The 22,827-nt window shown below is 43.2% G+C and overlaps 1 protein-coding gene across 1 annotated transcript in view; it reads right to left on the bottom strand.

Moving 5' to 3' along the window:
* Positions 1 to 22,827, bottom strand: part of LOC147361888 (ATP-binding cassette sub-family C member 4-like) — a 171,299-nt gene that overhangs the window by 98,819 nt on the left and 49,653 nt on the right. Inside the window, exons 12-14 of the mRNA XM_086330218.1 lie at positions 12,911 to 13,005; positions 12,603 to 12,689; positions 3,865 to 3,961 (exon numbers count right to left, since the gene is read on the bottom strand). Of these exons, the coding sequence (XP_086186344.1) occupies positions 3,865 to 3,961; positions 12,603 to 12,689; positions 12,911 to 13,005 (279 nt within the window). The remainder of the gene's footprint in view (positions 1 to 3,864; positions 3,962 to 12,602; positions 12,690 to 12,910; positions 13,006 to 22,827) is intronic.

The raw sequence follows: 22,827 nt of genomic DNA, 5'->3' as shown, positions 1-22,827 counted from the left end.
AAAATATTAAACCTGAGGAAACCAGAATTGAAAGAGACACGTGTACCCCAATGTTCATCGCAGCACTGTTATAATAGCCAGGACATGGAAGCAACCTAGATGTCCATCAACAGATGAATGGATAAGAAAGCTGTGGTACATATACACAATGGAGTATTACTCAGCCATTAACAAGAATACATTTGAATCAGTTCTAATGAGGTGGATGAAACTGGAGCCTATTATACAGAGTGAAGTAAGCCAGAAAGAAAAACACCAATACATATACTAACACATATATATATGGAATTTAGAAAGATGGTAACAATAACCCTGTATACGAGACAGCAAAAGAGACACTGATGTATAGAACAGTCTTTTGGACTCTGTGGGAGAGGGAGAGGGAGAGGGTGGGATGATTTGGGAGAATGGCATTGAAATACGTATAATATCATATATGGAATGAGTTGCCAGTCCAGGTTCGATGCACGATACTGGATGCTTGGGGCTGGTGCACTGAGACGACCCAGAGGGATGGTGTGGGGAGGGAGGAGGGTCCAGGATGGGGAACACATGTATACCTGTGGCAGATTCATTTTGATATTTGGCAAAACCAATACAATATTGTAAAGTTTAAAAAAATAAAATTAAATTAAAAAAAAAAAACTTAAATACTAATAAAAAAGTTATCTGGTCTTAAATTATGATTTTTGGGAAGAAAAAAAAAAAGATCCCTGGGTCTAGAATACTTGCTGAGAAATCTAATTCAGTCAACTCGACACAGAACTGAGCATTGTGTTCTCTGCCAAACCCTGTGTTAGGTGCTGGATGATGTGAAAGAAATGTGGTCTCATCTGTTAAAAATGGAGGCCCTTTGACATAAGTACCCTGGGCACCTAGGGAAGCAAGAAGCACAGAAGTTGGTGAGAAGATTGGCACAGTCTTTTTAGACAACATAGGAATTGAGAGAAGCCTCATGTGACAAGCAGAATTTTAAAAAACAGTCAACTGGGAAGAATATTCCAGAAGAAAGTTAAACTTGACCCATAAGCACATATACATAGGTAAGGGTCACTCAGCAGATCTTCGCTGACTGCTGTCACAGTATCATGTGTCCCATGGGATAAGACATGTAGGAACCAGTCCTGGACAGGGAATCCACGAAATGCATCTTCATGATCTGTCCAACTGCCCCACACACCTCAGGAAGTTCTCAACTGAAAATTCAGTATTCCACTTGTTCAAGTAATTAAACAAGGAGGCTCTGAGTCTCTAAAGCCTTGGCAGCCTGTGCCCACAAACCAAAATCTAAGCCAGAATCAAGGCACTCAGATCCAAGAAAATACTTATGAACAATCAACCACATGTAACCAACCAGGCTTCCCCAAGTCAGGCAACTGCTTAAGCTACAGCCAATCTAATCATGCTCTTTGAAAATGTGTGACACATCCTTGCGCAGGTTCCCTCCCTTCCAAAATCATATAAAATAATGTGCAGATGTTTTCATTATCTTCTGACCTTATGAATAAGACTCAGCTGATTCACTCAGTGGCAAATAAAACACTAGGAAAAAAATCCCAGGATGCTAACCTCATCAAATGAGAGCAGCTCTGGCTGAGGCAGGTCATGTGAAAGAAGGTGGCCCAGGACCCTCGCTGGGACTCCTCTCATCCTATTCCCTGAGGTGAGCCACTGGGAGAAACCCAGTGAAGCCTTTGGGTACCATCTGATACTGCAGAACTAGCCAGTTATGCAGGATATAGTATGTCTTATTCCACTTGGGAGGTGAAATTCTCATGTCTTTTTACTGAAATCACCACTCACCACTTCATATCTGTAATATGCACAATGAAATGACTAGTGGTACAAAGACAGAAATTTCACCCAGCAGCCAAGCGCTGACAATTCCAAGAGGACAAGGGGGCAGCCATACCCTCTTCTGCTGTGAGAGAGGGACGAGACAAACAGTGAGGATGGACCCCAACTCATCCAGGAGTGCTCACCAGTGGACAAATAGTTGTTTTGTTAGTACTAAATTGGGGGTAGTGTCTTCAAAGGAGGCCATAACGGGGCCCCAAAACATCTAGGGACTGGTTACATAGATTATTCTTTGCTCATAACACTGTAAACACTGGGTTTGCACTCTAGAATCACCCCCTCTGAACATGAAATCAACTGCTCTCAACCTTGAAAACCTTAGCCCTGCCTAGAAGAATGAAGAAGAGTTGACACATGGAACTGCTTCCAGAGAGAGAGAGGTTCTGCGTTTTAATAATCTTTCTTAGAGCAGAATTTCATTTCATAAGTCAGGGATCTGACCAAGAGCCTGCATAACAGGCAGGGGTTAATGGCAGAGGTGCTGAGGCCCAGAGGCAAATGAGCCAAGGAGTGAAGCATCAAACTACCACCAAATCTGCAAACTTCTCACTACTCTCCACCCCACCCCCAGTCATGCTAGGACCTGTGGACTGGATGGTGGCTTCTCCTCAAAAAGACAACTTCCAACATGACACCTGTGAACACAAACTTATTTGGAAAAAGGGTCTTTGCAGATGTAATAAAGTTAAGATGAGGTCACACTGGAGCAGGGTGACCCTACATCCACTTGATGTAAGGGTCTGATGTCCCTATGAGAAGAGACTCAGACATGAGGACAATGGCCATATGACATTAGAAGCAGAAACCACAGCACTGCAGCTGGAAGCCAAGAAACACAAGGAAGGCTGGTGAACACCAGAGGCAAGAAGGAAGAATTGTCCCCTGGAGCTTTCAGGGAGAGCACAGCCCTGCCAGCACCTGGATTTGGGATCCGTAGTCTGCAGAACAGGGATACAATAAATTTCTGTTGTTTAAAGTCACCCAGCTTTGTGACGGTAGCTCTAGAAACTGATACTCTAGCCTGAGCCCACACTTCTGGTCTCCTCAACTTTACTAAGCCTTGTAACTGCTTCTTTTGTCACCCCTCCAGTGCCCAGCAGGACTTTCTTAACTCCCACATCAGACCACATATCTCCTCTGCTCTGGACCATCCAAGGCTTCCATCCCACTTCTGGTCCCCTGCCCACTGCTTGGAGACAAGCTCCCTCCCGTCCCCCTGCTCACTCTCCTCAGACACGCTGGTCTTCCTGCTGTTCCTCCAACCTGCCAGGTCAGCTCCTTCCTGAGGACTCCCTGCCTTAGACCCCCTCCCCCAGGTGACTGTGTGGCCCCCACCTTCATGTCACTCAGACCTTGTGAGGCACCAGCTCCTCAGGGAGGCAGCCAGGATGTCACCTTCTCTGTCACATCCTCCCCATAAGAACAGGAGCTCCATGAAGGCAGGTGCTTGTCCTCCTGCTGCATAGGCTCCCACACATATCAGGCACATAGAGACCTGGGCAGTGAGACCAGCGACTGGTTACGCCAGCAGAGTGGGCATCTCTGACCCAGGTGCTCGGCTACCCAGCCTCACTTTTGGTGCTAATAGAAGATGCTCTTTAGACAAACTGCACATGATAATCGCATGGGTACAGACAGGTCTTAGTATCTCTAATTTCTAAGTAATACACTTTGACTTAAGTCATGGAAGAGGAAAATAAAAAGTTCTAAATAAAATTGCATCATTATCCTTAACAGATTTCATTAGAACAGTGATGATTCAATAACCCTGTGTTTGCAATTTTATACACTTTAGGGTTTATGTGGCTTACAGGATAGTAGTGACATTTCTACAGGTCTTTGGATTCATGCCTCAAGGCATGAACACCAACTCTTAGAAAAAGGGGGCAAAAAACTGAGGGAGAAGAGGGCATTTATCATGAATCCAAGGACAGTGACCTCCAGAGAGGTGTGTCTTTGAACATACCTGAGTGCTAGCAATTCCCCAGACTTCTATAAATTACTTACATCTTTCAGTATCAGAATCTGACTTGCATACTTTAGGTACTGCAGCTGATGAGTCACTAAGATTGTGATCTTCTCCTTCAAGGCCTGACGAATACACCTATAAATGTAAAAGACACAGTAAGCAAAAGCTCATTAATGGGGGTGCTTCACACTGGAAACTTGTATTTTGAAAACAGTGAGACAAAGACAGTCAAAGATCTTTAAGTTAAATACCAAGTCAATAATAAAAATTAAATAAACATAAATCAATTAATCTTACTAGGTTCTTAAATTTATCAGTAGCAAGCTTGAACCTAGCTCTGCTTAAAAATTCTGAAAAAGAGTCCAGTGAAGGAGGCACCAAGAGCTAAGTATTTTTTTCCCCTAAAATTCAGCTTAACAATTATTTACATGTTCCATAAAGAAAAACAACCGAGTAATACTGAGATTCCAAAATTTGACTGAACTAAAAGACTATCTTAATGCTATGTGGGAATTGGAGGAGAGGAATCTATATAATATAAAAATGTGTACATTCTTAGATAGCTTTTTAGGTTATTATTTATAATTAATGATGTAAATATTAGCAACAAAATATAATAGATTCTTTAATAGCACCTTTGTCAGAGTGTTTTCTAGACTGCTGCTGGTGCTAAGTCACATCAGTCGTGTCCAACTCTGTGCGACCCCATAGACGGCAGCCCACCAGGCTCCCCCGTCCCTGGGATTCTCCAGGCAAGAACACTGGAGTGGGTTGCCATTTCCTTCTCCAGTGCATGAAAGTGGAAAGTGAAAGGGAAGTCGCTCAGTCATGTCCGACTCCCAGTGACCCCATGGACTGCAGCCTACCAGGCTCCTCCATCCATGAGATTTTCCAGGCAAGAGTACTGAAGTGGGGTGCCATTGCCTTCTCTGGTTTTCTAGACACTTCTTCCTAAATAATATTAAATAGAAAATGAACGCCAGCATGGCCTCCATCATTCTCTACAACATTCCTAGTCCCATCCAGGAAGAAAGTCTTCTTTCATTAGGACTGAAAACCTTTAAAATATGAAAATAAAAGAACAGAATCAAAGTGGCCCAAATCACAGTGGAAATAACCCAATGGCTCAAAGGACACATCAGTTCTCTGTAGTCAAGACACCCTTCACTATTCAACATTAAATTTTTTTCACAGTAAAAAAAAAAAAAATCAAAACAAAACAAACAAACAAACAAAGGGAAAAAAAAAAAAAACGCTCCTACACTCTAAATGCAGACCTCTAGGAACTCAGCCCCAGTCTCAACCACAGGGTCCACAACCCTTCAGGGAAGCGAGTGGCCAGGTCTGGGGTCCCACTGACCATGGGCAGGGCTCCAGGCATGAACTCTGGGAGCCCAAGACCCTCACAGAGCAAATCTCAGGAACCTGGGCCAAAGCTTAGCTGAGTGAGTCAGATGAAGAGTCTGGAGGCAGCAGACTGCAGCTCAGTCCCTGCAGCTCAGTCCCTCTCATGAAGCTGATGACGTCAAGTGACTAAACCTCAGCTTCTTCATCTCAAAACAAGGCCAGTGACAACCCATCCACACATTCAGAGAAACCAAACCACCAGTCCGCTCAGTAAATGTCAGCCCCCTTCCCTACTCCTCCCTAACCATGAGCAGTCCTGTGCTTTGGACTCAGGATAGAAAAGTCCCAAGGGGACACTCTGGACACTGGGTCTGTGATCAGAATCAAGATTCCGTGGTGTATACACAAACACAGTTGCTTCATTAAGTCCAAAAGGATTCATTTTTTACCTTTTGACATGTCAGTCCATGACATGTCCTCTGAAGGAAAAGCAAGGGGAGTTGCTGTCTTAGATGTGGAGACATGGAAGCCCTGAGACTCTCTGGGGAAACAACCTGGGAGAAGACAGCAGGTGCAGGGTTCCTGCGACAGAACATGCTGGGCTGAGGTGCCTTCCTGCATTCACAGCTTATAGGGGATGGTGGGACTCATAAATGGTCAAGTGTACCCACTGAGGGCTGTGGGAAGACAGAGGGCACGGGTGCCCCCTAGAGGAGTGGGAGGAAACAGCAGGGCTGGTCTTCCACTTTCTGTGTCCTGGCACACTGCTCCCTGGCTCTGAGACAGAGGGACCAGTATGTACAGATAGACAGGGGTGAGAAAGGACCCCCGCAAAGCCATCATGGCTGGATACTGAGTGGGTGTGGGAATGAACTGGAAAGGCTGATGGGGGCAGACAGGAAAGAAGCCTGTTCTTTGAGGACCTGGAGCTGCATCCTGAATGTGGGAGTGGGGCATAGTCTGAGAAGGGCTGGAGCAGGAGGGTGAGCCATGTAAGTAGAAGCATGGGAATCTGATCAGGACAGACCTGAAGAGCTGATGATGCAGGAGGCAGTGTTCTGGGATGTGGGGCTGAAACTCGTTGAGATCCATAGCATGATGCCCATGGCATGACGAGACTGCATCAGGTCACCTAAATCCTTTCGCCTTCTATAGGTGATAGAACCCACTTAGTGTTCACAGAGTATAAATGCAAATCTCACAAAGCTTAATAACCTTGGATATAGATTCATGACTGAAGGAATCTGTTAATGGCAAGTAGAAGTATGATTCATTAACTTATAACACAAAGTATTCCTCATTACTAAGATCCCACACAACTACTATCTCTCACAACATATTGTTCCATCCAGCTCTCTAACTTGAGAATACTCTCCAGTTGCTGCTGAGTGGTTTTCTAAATTGCTTTCATGCTCTTTGCTATAAGTCACCCTAGAGAAAGTGGTTTTGATTAGCAAACAACTATCTTAACCTTGCTTCTATCAAGTATATATCTGAAGTGGTACACCTAAAATATTTGAGAGGATTTTATAAATATCACCTGTGTTCGAAAAAGAACTCGGAAGAACTTCTGTGATCAGCACGCTGTACTTGGCACCAAAATGACTTGCTCTCCTCTCCCTGTGACACAGATGCAGTGACCAGCAGAATTTGTTCCTGCCCTGATGGAGAACTTGTGCAGATGCTCACAAGACAGGGTGACACACATTTGTGAGCTCAGGGCACGGCGCTGGGAACAAGGAGGCTGAGATACTCACGATGCCAGGAGGGTTGGGGTGGGGAATCGCTGTCACAGTACGAGCTCCTGTCACTGAACTTGTGACAAGATACAAGGTACTTCTCTAAGGGAAAATTCATCAAGCCATGAACAGGAGAAGGTGGGAAAGGGGGGTCAGATCAGAGAGCTGGAGACCATGCCATTTGTCAGCTATCCTACTCTCTAGTGTTCTCAAAGATTCAGTGTTATTATGCAGGTTTGTGTGTATGTGTGTTACAATATACCTAACATGAAATTTACCATTTTAATCATATAGCCATACAGTAGCATTAAGTGCATTCACATTGTTGTGCAGCCATCACCAGCATCCACCTCTATGACTCTTTTATCACCCCAACACTAGGCACATCTTACATCTGGGCAGTTTCTGCCAAAGTCTAACAATCCCTGCTTAGTGGATATGGAATCCCAGCTCCTTGTGTCCAGAGCTCAGAGCTCCTCACATACCTACTGACTGAAGTCCTTTTACTTTGCTATCCTGGGCCTGCTATATACACCAATCATGCCCCCCTCAAATTCATATGTCACCTTAGTTATTAGTACCTTAGAATTTGGTGACAGCGACCATAAAGAAGTAATCACTACCCTTAAATACACTGCACCTAGTCTGTTCTGACTAGTGTGCTTAGATGAAGAGGAGACTAAGACATAAGGACATGGACACAGGCATATAAATCAATGAAGTTAGAACACACCCTCCCACCATGCACAAAATAAACTAAAAATGGCTTAAAGACTTAATCATAAAATATGACACTATAAAACTCCTAAAAGAGATTAAAGGCAAAATATTCTCTGATATAAGTTATACCAATGTTTTCTTAGGTCAATCTTCTAAGGCAATAGAAATATATACAAATGGTGGCTGCCCTGGTGGCTCAGTGGTAAAGAATCCACCTGCCAGTGCAGGAGACACAGGATCTTTCCTGGTCCCAGAAGATCCCACACACGCAGAGTAACTAAACCCATGCACCACAACTACTGAGCCTGAGCTCTGGAGCCCAGGAGCTGCAACCACTGAGCTCACACATCCTAGAGCCTGTGCTCTGCAACAAGAGAAAAAGAAAGTAAAGAAAGTGAAGTCACTCAGTCATGTCTGACTCTTTTTGACCCCATGAAATGTAGCCTACCAGGCTTCTCCATCCATGGGAGTTTCTAGGCAAGAATACTGGAGTGGGTTGCCATTTCCTTCTCCAGGGGATCTTTCCATCCCAGGGATCGAAACTGGGTCTCCCGCGTTGAAGGCAGATGGTTTACCATCTGAGCCACCAGGGAAATCCAATGAGAAGTCCACACACCACAACTAGAGTAGCCCTTGCTCGTCACAACTAGAAAAAAATAATCACAGTAACAAAGACCCAGTATGGCCACAAATAATTATTCTTTCAATTAAAAAAAACAAACAAATGGGGCCTAATCAAATTTACAAGGTTTTGCACAGCAAAGGAAACCATAAACACAATGAACAAACAACCTACAGCTGGGAGAAAATATTTGCAAATGATGTGACCAACAAAGGCTTAATTTATAAAATATACTAACAGCTCATACAACTCAACAAGAAATTCTAATTTTAAAAAATGGGCAGAAGAACTAAATAGACATTTTTCCAAAGGACAAATAGAGATGGCCAATAGGCACATGAAAAGGAGCTCACCACTGTGAATTATCAAAGAAATGCAAATCAAAACTACAATCACCTCACACTAGTCAGAATCAGTTCAGTTCAGTCTCTCAGTCATGTCTGACTTTTTATGAACCCATGGACTGCAGCACACCAGGCTTCCCTGTCCATCACCAACTCCCGGAGTTTACCCAAACTCATGTCCATCGAGTCAGTGATGCCATCCAGCGATCTCATCCTCTGTTGTTCCCTTCTCTTCCTGCCCTCAATCTTTGCCAGCATCAGGGTCTTTTCAAATGAGTCAGCTCTTTTGATGAGGTAGCCAAAGTACTGGAGTTTCAGCTTCAACACCAGTCCTTCCAATGAACACCTAAGACTGATCTCCTTTAGGATGAACTGGTTGGATCTCCTTGCAGGCCAAGGGACTCTCAAGAGTCTTCTCCCACACCACAGTTCAAAAGCATCAATTCTTTGATGCTCAGCTTTCTTTATAGTCCAACTCTCACATCCATACAGGACTACTGGAAAAACCATAGCCTTGACTAGACAGACCTTTGTATTATATTATCTATATGTACCACAACCATTCATCTGTCGGTGGACATTATGTTGTTTCCATATTTTGGCTATTGTGAATAGTGCTGCTATGAATATAGGGATGCATGTCTTTTTGGTTTATAGTTTTGTGCATATATATGCCGAGGAGTGGGAATACTAGATTATAAGCTAATTCTATTTTTAGTTTTCTTAGGAACCTCCATGCTGTTTTCTATAGTTCCTGCAGCAACTTTCATTCCCAGTAGTAGTGTAGAAGAGTTCCCTTTTCTCCCCACCCTCTCAACCATTGCTATTTTAGTGCTGACCATTTTAAATGGTTATTGTGAAAGTGAAGAAGGACTAAAGAGCCTCTTGATGAAAATGAAAGAGGAGAGTGAAACACTGACTTAAAGCTCAACATTCAGAAAAGTAAGATCATGGTATCCAGTCCCATCACTTCATGGCAAATAGATGGGGAAACAGTGGAAACAGTGTCAGACTTTATTTTGGGGGGTTCCAAAATCACTGCAGATGGTGACTACAGCCATGAAATTAAAAGATGCTTACAACTTGGAAGGAAAGTTATGAACAACTAGACAGCACATTAAAAAGCAGAGACATTACTTTGCCAACAAAGGTCCGTCTAGTCAAGGCTATGGTTTTTCCAGTAGTCATGTATGGATGTGAGAGTTGGACTATAAAGAAAGCTGAGCACCGAAGAATTGATGCTTTTGAACTATGGTGTTGGAGAAGACTCTTGAGAGTCCCTTGGACTGCAAGGAGATCCAACCAGTCCATCCTAAAGAAGATCAGTCCTGGGTGTTCATTGGAAGGACTGATGCTAAAGCTGAGACTCCAATACTTTGGCCATCTGATGCGAAGAGCTGATTTATTTGAAAAGACCCTGATGCTGGCAAAGATTGAGGGCAGGAGGAGAAGGGAATGACAGAGGATGAGATGGCTGAATGGCATCACCAACTCGATGGACATGAGTTTGGGTAAACTCCAGGAGTTGGTGATGGACAGAGAGGCCTGGTGTGCTGCGATTCATGGGGTCGCAAAGAGTCATACACAAGTGAGCAACTGAACTGAACTGAACTCAGCCATTAAAAAAAGGAAAAAGAATGCCATTTGCAGAAACATGGATGGACCCGGAGATTATTATACTAAGTGAAGTAAGTCAGAATGAGTAAGACAAATATCATATGATATCACTTATATGTATAATCTAAAATATGGCAAAAATTATCCTATAGACAAAACAGAAACAGACTCACAGACATAGTGAACAGACTTACAGCTGCACGGGTGGAAGGAGTGTTGGAGAGGGAAGGACTGGGAATTTGAGGTTATCAGATGCAGACTATTATGTGTATAATGGATAGACAACAAGGTCCTACAGTACAATATAGTGAGCTATACTTAACATTCTTAGATAAACCACAATGGAAAAGAATATTAAAAAGAATGATGTATGTATGTATATAACTGAGTAACTTTACCATACAAAAAAATTAACACAATAATGTAAATCAATTATATTTCAATATTTTTTTTTCCTTAAAAAGGACAGAGACAGGGGTGAACATGGACAAAAGAAAAACCATGTGAGGACACAGCGAGGCAGATGCCACCAGCAGCCAAGGACAGCATTCTCAGCAGAAACCAAACCTGCCCACACTTTGAACTTCCAGCCTTCCGAACTGTGAGAAAATTAATTTCTATTCTTTAAGCACCTCCATCTGTGACAACGTGCTATAGACTGAATGCTTTTGTCCTCAAAATTCATATATTGAAACCTAATTCCCACGGTGTACTAAAAGTGTAGCCATCGGGAGGTGACAGGTCATGAGGGTGGAGCCCACATGAATTAGTGTCCTTATAAAGGGGACCCACAGGGCTCCCTCACCCCTTCCCCACATAAGGACACAGGAATCATGCCCTCACCAGATGCTGAATCTGTCAGCACCCTGAACTTGGACTTTCCCAGCCTCCAGAACCATGAGGGATAAACTTCTGTTTCTCATTAGCCACCCAGGCTCTGGTCTCCTGTGAGAACAGCCTGGACAGACACAGCCCCAGCAAACCAACACAGGACCTGAGAGCTAGAATTTCCAAACAGCTTCTCTTTTCTGAACACCCCACCTCCTCCAGGCAAGGACGTGCCTGCTGTCCTCCTCACAGCCCTGCTTCCTCCTCCCTCCACACCTGAGCTTTTCCTCTTCCTTTAGCAAAGAACTGGGTCCTCTTCTCAGCCTCCACACACCCGCCCAGCCTCCAGACCCCCAGGGCACTGCCCACCCAGCCCCGGGCACAGGGAGCTTTCCAACATCAGTGAAAGCCTCCAGCTGCCACTTCCACTTCCACTTAGCATTTCCTACCCTGTATGGAAACTCTTTAAACCTTGACTCTGCTGACCTTTCCCCAGACATCTGTCTTAACAAGCTCCATGTAGAAACAGGTTCCTCAGAGGCAGGACTGACAGCTGGGCGTCCTAGTCTCCCTTATTCGGCCCAGTGTGGTCCTTCCCCTCTCCTGGCTCACCATCCTCCTTGTAAATTGAGAGTTTTTGTGTAGGAACATCTGTAAGGGCATTGATCTCAGTGTATACAGCAGGACATTAATAAGTGCAGCTGGAAGGCTCATTGGCTTTAACAAGATGAATAACAGCAAGATAACTAACTGTGGGGGTAGATGTGGAGGCTGCTTCAGAAAAAGTGAATTCATGAGGCTTTCAAAGAAGCCTGTCTAGACTTTACCAGAGGCCTTGGTCGGTGTGCGTTAGGACAGAAAACATCAGAACTGTTCTCCTTCAGGAGTTCTGTGGCCAAGAAAGAGCCATTGACAACAAATTCCAAAAACAAAGTGAGAGTCAGGACTTCAGAAAGATTCTAAATACCAAGTTTCAAATTTGAGTTAACCCTACATGTGGGTCTAAGTATTAATTCTAGTAAGGATCCATGAAGAAAAGTTAAATAATTGAGCCATACTCAGATGTGGAATAAATCATCTGTAAATTCTAGACTTTACTAAGTATTTCTAGACCAACAGAATACTAAGCATAAACCAACAGGGTCTTTCACTTCTAACGTGCCTTCAACAAATGACAAAGGAAAAGAACTGGCAGCCAGTTACCAGGTTACCAAGTCCTACTCTCTGATTTAAAAACCTTACATCAGCCTTCTTATCCCTGGGGTCTGGATCCATCAACCGCAAGTCGTGGAGGAATCTGCCAGCTATCCTTGACTCCCTAAAGCACAGACCCCACTGGCCCCCACACACTGGAAGAACCTTATGTATCTTCCTGTCCTGACCTTATCATGATGCAAAATTTCTCTATGATGGATCTTCTGTGGAGGGAAGGGAGGGGAGGAAGGGACACCAGGACAAAGCTGAGTCTCCTGAAGCACAAAGACCTTCCTGAGCTCTCTTCCCTGATCTCTACAGGGTTCCTGGAAAGAAGAAATGACAGACAATAGGAGCAAACTCACTGTTCGAACAAGAGTCTGCTGATTCCTGCATCCACTGCGCTGAGCGGATTGTCCAGGAGGTAGATGTCTGCATCTTGATAGACGGCTCTAGAAAACATAGAGAGACATAAGAAGACACTACACACTCCCTGGGTCTCATCTCTGAATCATGTTGGTGTCCAACAACTCCATGGTTCATTCTAGGAGCCCAGAGGAAGGACCAAGACCCTGCTTCACACAGGCCCACCCGGTGAGCGGGGTCTGCATGCTCACATCCACTAGAGGCCATGGAGGAGGAGAGGCAGGATGGCAACTGAAACCCCAGTTACCTGGTGAGGCTGACCCGGGCTTTCTGTCCTTCGCTCAGTGGGGTTCCTCCATCTCCTATCACAGTTAGATCTTTTTCCTTCAAATTCTGCAAATCCTATACGGAGACAAAAAAGGGAAAAAAGAAGATTTAAAATGTGTTGTCCTCCCGCCATCCTAACCTTTTAGTATCATTTCTTCATACAAGTGTTTAATTAACAGCAATGGGCTTATTTCACAGTGACTAAACTGTAACCAGGAAAATTTAAAAAACTTCTCAGGGCTTTTCATTCTGTATTTTTTCAAAGCATTTATACATTTGACCATTTCAACAGGTATTTATTGAGGACTGACTACACACCAGGCATTGTTCTGGGCACAGTGAATTCAGCCATGAGGAAACAGAGCCCCTAGAGTTTCTCTCTATGGTGGGAGACAAACAATAAGGAGAGTAAACCTGAGCACATGTACTGAGGATAAGAAGGAAAAGGAAGCTGGCTCAGGGGGGTGGAGACTAAAGGGGGGAAGTGAGTCCACATGGGGTGTGAGGGCTCTGCTCAGAGGGGGCTGAGCATATCTGGGGGAAGGGGGTAGAGCTCAGTCAGACCTGGAGAGGCTGCTCCTCACAGAGGGAGGGGTGAATGCAGGGGCTACGGGGAGATGCCCAAGGGGTTCAGGACAAGGAGGCAGGAGAGCAGAGCTGAGTAAGAATGAGGGGAGTGAGGGCAGAGACAGAGCAGGAGACTGGTGTCACTGCCAGTAAGAGGGGGAGAGGGAGGTGAGGAGGGAACTGGTCTGAGGTTTGTAAGGAATTACGCTTGTGTTTTGCAGTAAACAGACAGTAAGGTTGTTTGTGGAGGGCAGGGGAGAATGGTGAGGGCAGATACAAGTGAGGCTACTAGAATAATCTAGGGAGCAGTAGAAATGGAGAGATGGGGTCACACTCCAGACACACTTATAAGGCGGAGTCTGTAAGACCTGCTGATGGGACAGGTGGGGGATATAAGAGAAGAGGACTGTGGTGTCTGGGGTGAAGAAGGGGAAGGACAGGGTCTCCATGTTGGGGAAGGTGGTGGATGCAGGTTTAGGAGACATCACTTGTGGACAAGCTGAGATGAGCTCTCGGTGATATCACTGTGTAGCTGGACATGTAAGCGTAAAGGTCTGTGCTAGAGACACAGGTGTGAGAGCTGGTGGTCCAGGCTGGTGAAAACACAGGACTTGTTTTATCTTAAATTATCAGTTTTGCTGATCTTGGTATCCACTTCCCATTTTCAGAGAAGGGATAACACCTGACCTGAGCCTTCACAGTGATACTTAAGGCAATTCATAGAGTGACAGACAAGGTCTGTACAAGAAATGGGAACAAAAAGAGAAGGCTGGGCAGGAAAACCAAAAGGAAAGAAACAATGTGCTGAGGGACACCAAGCAGATCAGTTGGACTAAGTATATGCTTGCCCATGGAAGCAGGAAATACTCAAAGTTAAGAAGGATATGAAGTTTTGGCTTGAGGATCTGGGAATCTATCATAAGTTATATTTGAGTATTATTTAAGAAGTAGACAAATCAGTCTATTTTCCCCAGAGTATCTGGGGAAATTTTTAAAAAATGACAAGAAAACCTCCAAAATGACCAGGTAACAATCAGGTTTAAGTTACACAGTTATTACATGAGAAATCTTTACTTCAAATTATCTATTAAACCCCTCAGGCATCAACCTAAGATACACAGCAGTACCTTTCTGCAGATGATGCCCTTACTTCTGTCTCTACTTTAGAAATTTGGGGGGGAAGCAAGTAGCACACTGGGGTCTCCATGATAAACAAGTCCTCTGATCTCCCTAAGTCTCATTTTCCTCTTCTACATAATGTGCTGCAGAAATCAGAATCACTAAACTCAAGGAAGCTGTGAGAATCTAAAGAAGTGTATGAACACCCTCCATAAATGGAAAAAGGACATGAATTGATTATAACTTGCTATTGGTGACTGATGTCTATTTTCTCTTTAAACCAACAGTGGGACTCCATGCACAGTGTGGATCACAATATACAAAGCACATGACCACAGGGAAAAGATAGAGTTACTGTCTCCATCATAACCCTCCCTGACAGCCACAAAGACACACAGACACACACAGGTTTCCTGCTCACTCAAAGCTTAACTTGGGTGCAACCCATGAAGGGCAGCAATTGCTCTGTTGTGAAAATTCTTCATTATTTCACCTTCTTTCTTTCTGGAGCTCAGAAATTAATACCATCTCTTACTTTGGTTTTCATGAACTACAATGAACCATTTTAAGATAGGTTCCAAGCCTTATACATACATACATATACATACATACACACACAGACACACACACACACACACACACACACACAAGTTACTTGGCCTCCAGTTCACTAATGTTAGTCCTTGCAAACTATTCCATTTAGCTTTTATGCTTTGATTTTACATTGTTTTGGTTTCTTTCTCAAAATAGTAACATGTCATAGCACAAAAATATTAACCACACTCTAGAAAAGGCAGCTAAATCCACTCTTTCAATTAGTACATTAGAGGACAGAAACAGGCTCTCTTCAACTGTGGTGGTAGGACTTCAAGTGTGTTGGTGACTCTGAAATCATTCATGCATGAGCCCCAGATGGGCAAAACATTTCAGAGGACTTGAAGTAAAATCCAAGGTAGACTAATTTCCCAGTCACCATCTTCTGATTAAATTAGAGGGAAAAGCCTGACTTAAATTAGAGGGAAAATCCTGAGAATATATTACAATTCCTCCCACTGACAGGAAGGTGTTTTTATTCACTTTATTTTCCTCTAAGTTAAATTTCACCAATTTTCACTGAAGAATAGATACACAAATGAGAGGCAGACTAGGAAACGGTGACACTGGTTTGATGCCATCATCCAGAAGCACACCCAAGGCCCTTCAGCGATGGTGGAGACTTACAGTAGAAACACTGTTTTGTAAAAAGCTTTCACTTTCATGTCAGGTTCCAAGGATTTGCTAACAAAGTAAGCCACTCATTACATACAAATAAATAATACCAATATTTATTATAGGATTATCTAGCTTACTTTCAATATACTAACATTAAAAGAAAAGAGAAATAGAAACAGCAAGGGATACATCATAAAATTGGGTTCTGACCAACATCCAGACTCAAACAGTGCTGAGAAGTCCCATGATGCAGCACATCTGGGGTCTCAATTCCTTACTGAATCCAAGCTCACTCTGCTCACCACACAACAGGCCAATGAGATGAGGGGTTGAGGCCAGGAAGAAGAGAATTTATTTGGGGAGTCCGCTGACCAGGAAGATGCCAAGCTAGCATCTCAAAATAACCATCTTCTTGGTTAGATGCTATAAAAGAACCTGGCATCTAGATGCCAGGTTCTTTTATAGGTCAAAGCTGACCTATAAAAAAAGTTAAGGAAGCAAAGTTAAAGTTGAGGAAGTTGAGGAAGCAATGTTGAGGAAGCAAAGTAAAAAGGCCATTAATCTTGCAAATCTAGAATGGCAAGACAGGCAGGGGATGTGTTAATTTCTTCCTTCCTGCCATCTACAAGTGGTCAGGATTCTGAACAAAGGCACTTTAGTTTAACAGGCAGAGTAGCAGGATTCTCTGAGGTAGGACATTCAGTATGACTATGATAACAAAAGCAACAAAAAACAAGTCAAGGAAATAGTTTCAATATGGAGTCAGAATTGGCTTCTTCTCTACAATGAATTAGGCAAAGGAGCCAGGTAGCACATCCGCTCTGTGGGTGAGATTTCAAAAACCACAGTTCGGTTGTTGTTCAGTTGCTTAGTCGTATTTGACTCTTTGCGACCCCATAGACACAGCTCATCAGGCTTCCCTCTCCTTCACTATCTCCTGGAGTTTGCTCAAACTCATGTCCATTGAGTCAATGATGCCATCCAACCATGTCATCCTCTGTCAGCCCCTTCTCCTCCTGCCCTCAATTTCTCCCAGCATCAGGAACTTTTTCTAATGAGTCAGTTCTTCACATCAGGTGGCCAAAGTATTGGGGTTTTAGCTTCAGCATCAGTCCTTCCAATGAATATTTAGGATTGATTTCCTTGCAGATTCACTGGTTTTATCTCCTTGCAGTCCAAGGGACTCTCAAGAGTCTTCTCCAGCATCACAGCTCAAAAGTATCAACTGAACAACAACAACAAACACCGTGGAGAAGACTGCAGTAACAGCCTGTTAATATCCTGCCCTTCTTTACAGGCTCAGCCCAAATACACTCTCCCATGAAACCATCCTGGATTTATCTCTCCTCCTGTTGGGTTCCTAAGGCTCTGTTTACATCTCTTGTGAAGGACCCGTCTTATCCTGCTCCATCATTTATACACATGCAGACAGCTTTTCTCCGCTCCTGGGGGATAAGATCTGTGCACCAAGCACTGTGCTGGACCATGATACTGATTATCTCTACGCCTCACAACAAGCTGCACAGGAAGTACTGGCCCCATTTCACAGATGAGGAAACTGAGATTAAGTGAGGTCACATTACTGGTATGAGGACTGTTACCTGTTAAACAGAAGAGCTGGACTCTGAACCAGGTCATGTCAGTTCAGAGCCTTTTGCTCTTTCACATCACGCTGCCCAGGTTGTGACTAAAGAGTGTATTTGAAATGAAGACAACACTAAACTAACTCAAGACATGAAGGCCTCTATACCTAGACATAGAAGGATCAATTAACTTATTATCCTATGATTTTCCAGGCAATCTGAAAAGAAAATGTTCATGTTACGGGAAGCACACTGACTGAAACCACCTACCCTGGCCAGTCACCACAGTAACCATTTGCATAAGGTCCTGGTAAGGAACATGGAACTAATAAGACACCACCCACCAGAAGAGTTCAGGAAAGGTCACAAGGAGACGCCAAATGTCTGACCACCTCCCAGAATCCTTCTCGCTGGCATCCATCTTGGCTGAACAAGGCAGGCACCACCAGGAAGGACTCTGGGTCAGAATGATTGGCTAAAGACAACCCTGAAACTAATCCTGTCATCATAAAACCCAAGACTGCGAGCCACATGGCAGAGCTATTCTCCTGGGTTCCCTTACCCTACTGCTCTCCACTCAGGTGCCCTTTCCAGATAAAATGTCTTGCTTTGTCAGCACATGTATCTCCTCGGACAATTCATTTCTGAGTGTTAGACAAGAGCCCTGTTTTGGGCCCTGGAAGGGGTCCCCCTTCCTGCAACATTCATGCTGGCAGGAATGTGGTAAATATGAGATGAAAGTACAAGCTCATCCAAGAGGGATTTGTAAGGTCAAGTGATCTATGTGGGAAAATATCAAACTAGAATTTATCAGCTTGACACCTTTAATTGTGTAATGCCTAAAAGTTTTTAAAAGCCTTAAAAACGTTTTGTAAAAACTTGTTAAAAAAAAAAAAAACTTAAAACTCAAAAGTTTTTAAAAACGGTTAAAGATGACCTGAAGACCAATGTTATATACACTTTTGCTTTTGATAACAGAATATGTTTACTGTTGATTTATGTAATATACTATATGTACAGCACCTATATAAATTATCAGCTCAAATAATGAAAGTGACATATATCAAAAAGATATCTTCTTTCTTACAAGTCACATTTTATGGATGTGACTTTACCAAAAACTGGTTGAACTTACAATTAGAGGCTAATTTATTTTCCAAATTATTCTAACATTTATAGAGTGCTTGTTATGTCCCTAGCAATCAGGTGCTTTAAAATCACTATTGCATGTCATTCTTGAAATAACCTTACAAGATTGACAGTATTATTATCTCCATTTTACAAATGAAGAAACAGGCTTGTAAGGTTCAGACAATCAGCCAAAATCACACACCTAAAAACAGAGAAACTGAGACTCAATCTCTGAGTCTTCTGACTCCTGGGCCTTGGAGTTGACATCAGCCTGAACTGATGTTGCCAATGGGATTACTTCATGATTTATTAGAAGAATGTTTTCATCTGGATGAACTTAAACATTTACTTCAATTTGACCTAGTTTAATACATCTAGTTGTTATTGACATATGTATTCTAAGAAATGCTGTTTTCCAGTGCTTGTTCCTCTAGGACTTGGGGGATGTAGGAGGAGGAAGAACCTTGGGAACAAAATCTTGATTATACTTATAGGGATGTATGTGTGGATGGACAGATGTAGAGAAAGGGTTAGAATAGTAAGGACAGTGACCATTTACTGAAACCCTGACATGCCTGCATTTCACAGGCATGGCCTATAGCCTTTAAAATAACCTCACTTCTCCTGCTTTTAATAAGAAAGGAAACTGAGACAAACACTTAGAGATACCTCCTAGGACTGCTTCTCTCCAAAGGCCAAGCCTTTTCTACCGCACATATAGTCTCCGTATCTACAGGACAAAATACCTCCAGCACAGCACTATTATGTGACCACCTGATGCCCATCCACTGAGTCATGGATTCTAAAAGGAGATGAGCAGAGGATCATTACTCGTTAGGTGGTTCCCAGGTATCATAACGACCTTGCTGACCCCTGCTATTCAGAGGCAGAGATGACACTTCAGAGCAGCAGCAAAACCTCCTGGAAACTTTCTGACCCAATATCCTCTTGAAATGTCAGAGGCCCAGGCAGGAAACAGAACATACCCAAAGTGACAGCAGGCAAGACTAAGCCACAGCTCATCTCTTCACTACTTCTCTGCCCTGGGCCTCCCTTCCTGCCAAGAAGGGAATGGGCACGAGGGGCCCGACTGCATGTCCTGACTGTGCAGAGAACAGGAGAGCGGTCCATGTTTATAAACATCACATCATGTACAGAAGAATCGCTGTGCAGCCCAGTTCTGCAGGGCCCTTTCCCACCAGAGTCTGTGCTGCACAGACTCCCAAGGATGGGTGAAGCCCCGGACGCTGCCCATATTACTGGTCCTGTCACCCCATGTGGCTGCGGCAAGGCATTGGCCCCCAGGGAAACACTGAATATCAGCCACTGTCCAGCACCTGCTCTTTTGCAGAGACGCTCAAATGTGGGGAGAAAGACAAGGCTGAGCTTCACCAGAAAGGCAAGGTCATAAAAGAAACACCCACACACTGGTCTGGGTCTCTGGAGTCTGATCTGGGCATCAGGAGGTTGACAGGATTAAGGTAAAGAAGAAACGCCTGAAATCTGTTTATTCCTCATCCCACCTTCCAGCTTTATTCATCACCTGCTTTTTAAAAAGTTCTCTCTCCAAGCCTCAGTTTTACCAACTATAAAATGAAGATGGTAACACTGAAGATATTCATAAAGAATTAATAATTCATATACCCTCTTCTGGGTGCATGCCTGAGAAAGAGAAATGGTTTGCATGTAGACTCTAAATAAATGGGAGCTATTGTCTCAATGTTTTATGTTTGCTTTCCCCTTCTTTTCTTACACAGTATAAACACTATTTAATAAAAATCTTGCTGATTACTGCTAACTTGGCGTCGGTTCTGCAAACACAATCTCCCATTAACCAACCACAGACCAGGAGAAAGAAACAGAAGAGTGAGCAATTCCGTTTTGTCCACATCATCAAAAATTGATATTCATCTGATAAAAATCTATGATGTTCAAGCATTACTCAAGCAAAATTACTGTTTTTCAGAAAGCAGGTTTGTCGTCTCCACCACCACACCTTTGAAAGACAGTCCCAGCCTTTTCCTCACAGTATAAAAGATGTCCAGATCTGAACAGACCACAGGGGGAACCCTTTAACACTATTGTTCATGGATTTTTACAACTCAAGAGAGTAAAATACTGTTTAATCTGTATTTATGTTTTTCTTTCTTTTTGCCAAATTACATTTTCCTATTAAGTTCAGTTTTTATCATTCATTTAATTTCATCTAAATCCCAAGGTAGAGTTAAATGTTTCTTCTTGCCATTTTCTGTGAAACTCGATGCAATTTCTGAAAACAATCTCTCCCCCAAAGAAATGAAGCAGGATTAAGAAGAAATTTTAAAGCATTACATTTTCTTTAATAAATTACAAGTCAAAACCAAGCAGAGAGGGAAACCTGGAGACTGAAAGAGACTGAGGAGGCACTAACCAAGTGCAGTGGACAGACCTCACGTGGAGTCTGATTCCATCAATAGTGAACAAGATTTCTCAGTGAGATGATTAGCAACATGTAAACACTAATGAAAAAGTTGATGATATTCAGGAATTAGGGTAATTTTTCAGGTGAAATAATGTTGGTAATTTTTTTTTTCCAAAGGCTTTCCTATCTTTTAGACAAAAACAGATGAAATGTTTACAGATGGACTAATCTGAGGTCTAGGATCTGCTCCAGAATAATAATGGGGTGGAGGGTGGGGCTGGCAGAGGGCAGGGGCGGAGATGCAGCAAGACTGGCCGCCAGCTGATCCTGGTTGGAGCTGGGGGTGGGTACATGAGGGATCATTACAGTGTGCCCTCTGTTTTTACAAATTTTTTAACTGTCCATTAAAAAAAAGAACCTAAAACTGAATGAAGCTTCACCAAATGAAATAAAGGCATTCTGTGATTATCACATCAGAATTAAAACAACTGCGTATACAACTGCATATTTACCTAGACCAGCTTAAAGCAACAATCAAAGACCTTTCAAATTAAAAAAAAAAAAAAAAAACTTTCAACAAACCTCATAGCTTCAGATCAGATCAGTCGCTCAGTCGTATCCGACTCTTTGTGACCCCATAAACCGTAGCATGCCAGGCCTCCCTGTCCATCACCAACTCCAGGAGTTCACTCAGACTCACATCCATCGAGTCAGTGATGCCATCCAGCCATCTCATCCTCTGTCGTCCCCTTCTCCTCCTGCCCCCAATCCCTCCCAGCATCAGAGTCTTTTCCAAAGAGTCAACTCTTAGCATCAGGTGGTCAAAGTACTGGAGTTTCAGCTTTAGCTTCATTCTTTCCAAAGAAATCCAGGGATGATCTCCTTCAGAATGGATTGGTTGGATCTCCTTGCAGTCCAAGGGACTCTCAAGAGTCTTCTCCAACACCACAGTTCAAAAGCATCAATTCGTCAGCGCTCAGCCTTCTTCACAGTCCAACTCTCACATCCATACATGACCACTGGAAAAACCATAGCCTTGACTAGACGGACCTTTGTTGGCAAAGTAATGTCTCTGATTTTCAATATGCTATCTAGGTTGGTCATAACTTTCCTTCCAAGAAGTAAGCATCTTTTAATTTCATAGCTGCAGTCACCATCTGCAGTGATTTTGGAGCCCAGAAAAATAAAGTCTGACACTGTTTCCACTGTTTCCCCATCTATTTCCCATGAAGTGATGGGACCGGATGCCATGATCTTCGTTTTCTGAATGTTGAGCTTTAAGCCAACTTTTTCACTCTCCACTTTCACTTTCATCAAGAGGCTTTTTAGTTCCTCTTCACTTTCTGCCATAAGGGTGGTGTCATCTGCATATCTGAGGTTATTGGTATTTCTCCCGGCAATCTTGATTCCAGCTTGTGCTTCTTCCAGCCCAGCGTTTCTCATGATGTACTCTGCATATAGGTTAAATAAACAGGGTGACAATATACAGCCTTGACGTACTCCTTTTCCTATTTGGAACCAGTCTGTTGTTCCATGTCCAGTTCTAACTGTTGCTTCCTGACCTGCATACAAATTTTTCAAGAGGCAGATCAGGTGGTCTGGTATTCCTATCTCTTTCAGAATTTTCCACAGTTTATTGTGATCCACACAGTCAAAGGCTTTGGCATAGTCAATAAAGCAGAAATAGATGTTTTTCTGGAACTCTCTTGCTTTTTCCATGATCCAGCGGATGTTGGCAATTTGATCTCTGGTTCCTCTGCCTTTTCTAAAACCAGCTTGAACATCAGGAAGTTCATGGTTCACATATTGCTGAAGCCTGGCTTGGAGAATTTTGAGCATTACTTTACTAGCGTGTGAGATGAGTGCAATTGTGTGGTAGTTTGA

This window comes from Bos grunniens, chromosome 12 (genome assembly GCF_055505025.1).
Source record: "Bos grunniens cultivar Pamir isolate PY7600 chromosome 12, Bosgru_T2T1.0, whole genome shotgun sequence".
Classification (NCBI taxonomy): domain Eukaryota; kingdom Metazoa; phylum Chordata; class Mammalia; order Artiodactyla; family Bovidae; genus Bos; species Bos grunniens.
This window is presented reverse-complemented; position numbering and strand designations above follow the sequence as displayed.